Here is a 7500-nt window from a genome sequence, read left to right on the forward strand (position 1 = left end):
ATGCACAATCGAGAGCATCCTGGCGGGCTGTATCACCGCCTGGTACGGCAACTGCTCCACCCACAACCGTAAGGCTCTCCAGAGGGTAGTGAGGTCTGCACAACGCATCACCGGGGGCAAACTACCTGCCCTCCAGGACACCTACACCACCCGATGTTACAGGAAGGCCATAAAGATCATCAAGGTCATCAACCACCCGAGCCACTGCCTGTTCACCCCGCTATCATCCAGAAGGCGAGGTCAGTACAGGTGCATCAAAGCTGGGACCGAGAGACTGAAAAACAGCTTCTATCTCAAGGCCATCAGACTGTTAAACAGCCACCACTAACATTGAGTGGCTGCTGCCAACACACTGACTCAACTCCAGCCATTTTAATAATGGGAATTGATGGGAAATGATGTAAATATATCACTAGCCACTTTAAACAATGCTACCTTATATAATGTTACTTACCCTACATTATTCATCTCATATGCATACGTATATACTGTACTCTATATCATCGACTGCATCCTTATGTAATACATGTATCACTAGCCACTTTAACTATGCCACTTTGTTTACATACTCATCTCATATGTATATACTGTACTCGATACCATCTACTGTATCTTGCCTATGCTGCTCTGTACCATCACTCATTCATATATCCTTATGTACATATTCTTTATCCCCTTACACTGTGTACAAGACAGTAGTTTTGGAATTGTTAGTTAGATTACTTGTTGGTTATTACTGCATTGTCGGAACTAGAAGCACAAGCATTTCGCTACACTCGCATTAACATCTGCTAACCATGTGTATGTGACAAATAAAATTTGATTTGATTTGATACACACACGCACACCATAACAGTTTACACAATCATCTCCCCTCCTTGACCTACTAAAGCTGCCCCTGGCTGGAATGGACGATTATTATACCACTGAGCTCTTTATGGTTAGGTAATGCTTCCCATAATGTGTGTACTGTACACATACCACTTTGGTCAGGAGTCCACAAGCAGCACAGATCCCCAGGAGGTTGTAGACAGCTGATCCTACGATGGTGCTCACACCGATGTCTCCCTTTGTCACAAACACACCTGGGTAGACACACACATATACAATTGTTAACACATGATGCTGATGATGATGATTTTAGTGAGGTGCAGTTATTCTCAGCAAACCATAGTAATTATATGTTGTGCATATGTTTCAGATGCCTTACGTACCCAGAAAGGCAGTGACCATTTCAGGAGCAGAGCTGCCTGCTGCCATAAAGGTGGCTCCTGCTACGTCCTGAGATAGACCCAGACCTGGAACGGAGACCAAGAGATGTTGCCATTTATCGCGCGCGCGCACACACACACACACACACACACACACACACACACACACACACACACACACACACACACACACACACACACACACACACACACACACACACACAGACAGACAGAGAGAGTGACTTACGGTCACTGATAAATTCTAGAGAAGGTAGGAAGTAGTCGTCACAGACTATAGCAACTGCCAGCAGCATGTAAAATATGATCATAAAGTGTATGAGGAGTCCTCCATCCTTCCTCTCCTGTAGTGTGAAGAACCCCTCCGGAAACTCAGACGACTGCGTTGTAATACACTCTGTCTCATTCTCTGAAACAACACACACAGAGTTGTCTAAGTTACAGAAAGTAACAGTCTACAAACTCAGTAAAAGGGATGAAACTTATACAATAAAAATAAACATTTGAAGTGAAAAAAAATAAAATAACAGTCTACAATAACATAATTATAGGCTTTTTGAATACATGTCTGTAACATTACTGAATGACCACAGTGCCAACATTGTGTCTATTCTTCTGAGGAACGTTATGGGGATTCGTTCTCAATTAGTCACCGCCATTAGCTGCGAAAACATTGTCACCGTTTATTGGCTTGATCTAATTGATTATCAGGCTTGATGGGGAGATATTAACACTCACCCAGCGCCCGGCGCACTCTGTTGGAATGGGAATCCTCCTGAGCTGCTGCTGCAGTGAAAGACACAAGATGAACCGTGCAATAGAAAACTAAAACTAGTCCTAGAAAATAAGGTAGAAAGTCTTTTCTGTTCTTCTTGTGCAGCACTCCGTCTCTATACATGGTTTTAGAATAGCTGCTGTTTCATTAACTGCTGTTGCAGTGCGTCATGAGTTCACTCATAAGCCAGTAAACATACAACAAGCCTTTTACTAACCTCACAAATACCACTACCCTGCTCTATTAGGGCTGAAGAGAGATCATGGGGGAGAAAAGCATATTTTAAGGCCTGTGTTCAGAGAAAGAGAGAGAGAGAGAGAGAGAGAGAGAGAGAGAGAGAGAGAGAGAGAGATCACGGGATGAAGTTATTCTAGCTGAAGGCACCCCAGCCCCCTGTAACTCGCTCCCTCCTCCCCCCATTCAATTTGACCACCGTAGAAAAGTCTCAGGATAGGAAAGATATTTCCTGGAAATAAACATTTACACTCATTTAATATTATTAGAAAGGCCTCACCCATGGTGCCCATATAGGCCTAGGCTCCCATACTGAACAATTATATATTGGAATGTTTTTCAATCAAAGTTAAATATATTGGGGAAATGTTTTATCATGTATTCATCCAATATATAAATAAAATATATGTAAATATATATTTTGTATATATGTGTAAAATACACACCTCACAATCTTCTCTACCCTGATGATAATGTTGAGTCTCTATTGACCTCTAGTACCTTAGCATTAGGTTCCCAAAGTGGCATTTTGGATGATAAAGTTGGATCATTGAGTTATAGTTGACAATGCATTCTGCAGCTATTGAGGTATAGCCTACCTGCCACTTATGAAACATAGTACAAATAAATGAGGTGTTTATTTCAAAAAGACACTTGAAGGTAGAACATATCTGTACAAATATTTAGAAATGTATTAAAATATATTTTTCCTGAGCAGTCAATCACAATTTTAAATGTTCCCAAGCCCTCACCCCAGGCTGGCCTCCAACTGACAGAGAAGCCATTACAATTTTATATTTTCTTCTTCAGAAAAAGAGAGCAGTTGTCACCGCCATAGAGCTTTCTAGTGGATGTTGGCGGATGTTGGCATTTTATTTGATTTATACATTCACAACATTGAATTAAATATGTTTTTAACCTGGTGGGTGATAATTTCTTAAACTGCAAGCAAGGGTTTTCATCGAGCTTGCTACCACAGCTAGCTAGCTAACGTTATCTTCTTTAGCTTGCCAACAACAAGGGTTTTCATCGAGCTTGCTAACACAGCTAGCTAGCAAACGTTAGCTCCTTTAGCTTGCCAACAACAAGGGTTTTCATCGAGCTTGCTAACACAGCTAGCTAGCTAACGTTAGCTCCTTTAGCTTGCCAACAACAAGGGTTTTCATCGAGCTTGCTAACACAGCTAGCTAGCTAACGTTAGCTCCTTTAGCTTCCCAACAACAAGGGTTTTCATCGAGCTTGCCAACACAGCTAGCTAGCTAACGTTAGCTCCTTTAGCTTGCCAACAACATGCAGTGTGACTGACCAAGGTAAGAATTTTGAAAAATTAAGTTCAGTAGAGTTAATGTCATGTATGTATTAGATATAATTTAATTGCCAAAGCTATTGTTAAATGTTCTTGGCTAGCCAAGTTATGTGTTGCTTGTTGGCTAGCTAATTTAGCTAGCTTTGGTGAGGGTTGGGTGTCTCTGATAGAAATAGATTATTTCTAGCAACAAAAAAAATATAGATATTTCCCTGCTGCAGTGGATCCTTCTGGTCTTGAGTCTTAGCTGCCTATGGACAGACCCCAGCCAATGGAAGTAGTCTTTAGTATCATTTAGCTAGCTAGTTCCCAATTGAATTTAAATGTCTTCATGAACATTTACCCCTTATTTATTAATCATCTTTTGTGGAATTGTTTCACTAACTCTCTGTCTCTGCATTATCCACATGATAACGGTTATCTTGTGAGCTGGAGGTGAAGGAATCTGCATTGTAAGTATACATATGATGTTCAAAGACATGATTTTCAAAAACAGATGTTAAGGTCGCAGATGTAATTTATACATTATATTTTGTGTTTCAGATGCGACCTTCCAGTGACTCCGATGCCACAATTAAACAATGGACCAAGTTATTTGAGAACAAAATAAAGATGATTGAAAACACTCTTAGTTGTCATCCATTCAAACTTGTCAAAGTATACCACAGCATGCTATTGTGATTTAGTGCTGAACTTTGTAGTTTTATGCATTGAATTTTAATGTAGCCTAGCTACAGTATTTAAAGTAAAAAGCAACATTTACCATTCATTAAAATACATGGTAACATATATTTATCAAGTATATTTTAGAACATGTTTTACTAGCTACCACAGCATATTGTTAAAATGTTTTTCCACACCATATATTTAAATATATAAACTTATATGTAGAAATATATGAAAACGGACAATTTCGTAATACAGTGCATTCGGAAAGTATTCAGTCCCATTGACTTTCCACAATTTGTTATGTTACAGCCTTATTCTAAAATGGATTCAATTGTTTTTGTTGCCTCATCAAACTACACACAATACACCATAATGACAAAGCAAAAACTGTTTTTTGGAATTTTTACAAATGTATAAAAAATATAAAAATTAAATATATTTACGTAAGTATTCAGACCCTTTACTCAGTACTTTGGTTAAGCACCTTTGGCAGCGATTACAGCCTCGGGTCTTCTTGGCGTATGGCGCTACAAGCTTGGCACACCTGTATTAGGGGAGTTTCTCCCATTCTTCTCTGCAGATCCTTTTAAGCTCTGTCTGGCTGGATGGGGAGCGATGTTGCACAGCTATTTTCAGGTCTTTCCAAAGATGTTCGATCGGGTTCAAGTCTGGGCTCTGGCTGGGCCACTCAAGGACATTCAGAGACTTGTCCCAAAGCCACTCCTGCATTGTTTTGGCTGTGTGCTTAGGGTCGTTGTCCTGTTGGAAGGTGAATCTTTGCCCCAGTCTGAGGTCCTGAGCGTTCTGGAGCAAGTTTTTTTATTTTTATAAATGATTTATATAGGCCTCTGTAGTTGTAAACTCCTAAAAAGTACCTTTTCTGTGGATAACTTGTAAGTTCACATGTTGAACAGCAGGCCTTTGCAATGTTTCTGTTATTTTCTTGGCCACAAACTACATTTTGAAAAATGTCAAAAATGTCAAACTAAAATAGAAAAATTTCAATAAAAAAATAAAAAATAATAATTAATTATATATAACAAAATAATTGTCTAAACATTAACAATGATTCATATTTGTTCATATTTTAGTGACATTTGCATTAAATAGGCTTTTAAAACATGTTGCAAGGTCAGATAATTGCCCCCAATGTGAATCACTTGCTCTAAGCCAATACATAGTGGTTTAGAGCACGATGTATTCTGGTGGTGCAGTAAATGTATTGATGGGAATACTCAGTAGGATCTGTACAATGTATATCTGGTGTCATTTCATGGGGCTCTGAATAATACAGTGTTGCTGACCCTTCACTCCACCCACTCCATTGGTGGCCGAGTCACATCACTTGTGATTACTGCACTACAGATAACCTGCTAACTAAACAACAGTGCAGGGCATGCCGACTGAAGGACAACTACACACACAAATGTACGTTTCTTAGATTTTTGCCAGAGCTCAAAAGTCATCCCCTGATGTGGTTTAGGCATTGTTGTGAACACAGAAAATCTCATTTTAATTTGATTGCTTTTCTAATAAAAAAGTGTGAAAAAACTGGGATAAACCAGAAAAAAATGGGGAAACCTGCAATAACAAAACCAAGATAATGGAATTTGGGAAAATATCAGAAGTAGGCAAAAAAAATACAAACTGATTTTAAAAGGCCTTACCAATGTTTTTTTTGCTGTGCATGACTGCACTTTAGAGTGTGAGTCATCCTCCAGCACAGCATTGTGGGGAAGTTGAGGTCAGATCCAAAAATGCATTTTTACGTATGAGTGTTTAAATGCTCTACCAAGATGCATGACAGGGTTATAAATGCTTTGTGAAGCCTCAATTTAATATGATTTATAAGGCCTTTATTAAGCAGTGCTTATGCCACCCTTTACAAAGCACAGGTTTGTGTCATATTTGACATTGTGGGTGATGTCACACAGTTATGCCACATTTATGAACCCTTTATAAAGCATGACATATGGTTCTAGATGATTTGTAACACATTTATGTAGCATTTATTAAGGCTTTATGAAGTCTTTATAAGCTGCACGTCATTTAATGTGAGGCCGCACTGGGTCCGTAGGCCTACATTATGACATTAGAATTAGGTGGAACATGACTTCAGGCATACATACCTGTTGCAGGTGACTAACAGTTGTACACAATGGTTCTACGGCTGTGGTAGGTCATCACCATCTTGGGTTGCGGCGCCCCCATGTGATGGTTTCAGAAAGAAACCCTTTTCTGTTCTTGGCCTCCACTGTCACAGTAATAAAACGGACTGGAGCTCTCAAAGACCACTAGAGGACAGACTTGGTTCATGTGGAATAATATCTATTAGTTAAACCTGTTCTAATCACCCCTGTAGTGTGCCTCATTTCACACTCAGACCATACAGTTTTAAGAAGAGAATGATTTCAAACAGCTGTTGAAATAGTTTATTCTGTAATGTATAGTTTTGCACAATATGATAGCAACATAATTAAAGGCCTATGTAAGTTGATCATCAAAGTAACATAGTTTGAGGAAGGTCCTTGGATGGAAATGACACTGCAAACATCTGCTTCATATAGAATGTAGTATCTGAATGCAGTAGAGTTGGCCAGGAGAATTACATTATTGTATTTTATTGGTTCAGTTTATCAGCTGATCCTACTGAAGGGTCGTACATATGCACAGAAACATACCAGAGTTACATCTATTTCTGATACCTTATCCAAACCATAACCTCTCTTCACACCAACTTCTGTAGTCACTCCAACTTCCTTAACTCTCTCCAGCCCCCTGTCTTCCTCCTCTCTCCCCCTCCAGTCTGTCCATCCCCCTGGCTTCCTCCTCTCTCCCCTTCCACTCCCTCCAGCCTCCTGGCTTCCTCCTCTCTTCCCCTCCACTCTCTCCAGCCTCCTGCCCTTTTCCTCTCTTCCCCTCCAGTCTCTCCAGCCCCCTGTCTTCCTCCTCTCTCCCCCTCCAGTCTGTCCATCCCCCTGGCTTCCTCCTCTCTCCCCTTCCACTCCCTCCAGCCTCCTGGCTTCCTCCTCTCTTCCCCTCCACTCTCTCCAGCCTCCTGCCCTTTTCCTCTCTTCCCCTCCAGTCTCTCCAGCCTTCTGCCCTTTTCCTCTCTTCCCCTCCACTCTCTCCAGCCCCCTGCCCTTTTCCTCTCTTCCCCTCCACTCTCTCCAGCCTCCTGCCCTTTTCCTCTCTTCCCCTCCACTCTCTCCAGCCCCCTGCCCTTTTCCTCTCTTCCCCTCCAGTCTCTCCAGCCTCCTGCCCTTTTCCTCTCTTCCCCTCCACTC

General features: G+C 40.7%; 1 protein-coding gene across 3 annotated transcripts in view; it reads right to left on the bottom strand.

Moving 5' to 3' along the window:
* Positions 1 to 7500, bottom strand: part of LOC110511230 (sodium/potassium/calcium exchanger 5) — a 123736-nt gene that overhangs the window by 18447 nt on the left and 97789 nt on the right. The window contains exons 2-5 of one of the 3 annotated variants that reach the window (XM_090222713.1): positions 1968 to 2015; positions 1459 to 1638; positions 1215 to 1298; positions 982 to 1085 (exon numbers count right to left, since the gene is read on the bottom strand). In XM_090222713.1, the coding sequence (XP_090078839.1) occupies positions 982 to 1085; positions 1215 to 1298; positions 1459 to 1540 (270 nt within the window). In that variant the 5' untranslated portion in view covers positions 1541 to 1638; positions 1968 to 2015. Of the gene's footprint in view, positions 1 to 981; positions 1086 to 1214; positions 1299 to 1458; positions 1639 to 1967; positions 2256 to 7500 lie in introns of those variants that run through there. The other 2 variants (XM_090222711.1, XM_090222714.1) reach the window with 2 other exon arrangements.

The sequence above is a fragment of the Oncorhynchus mykiss genome, chromosome 26, assembly GCF_057628025.1.
Source record: "Oncorhynchus mykiss isolate SJ-2025 chromosome 26, ASM5762802v1, whole genome shotgun sequence".
Classification (NCBI taxonomy): domain Eukaryota; kingdom Metazoa; phylum Chordata; class Actinopteri; order Salmoniformes; family Salmonidae; genus Oncorhynchus; species Oncorhynchus mykiss.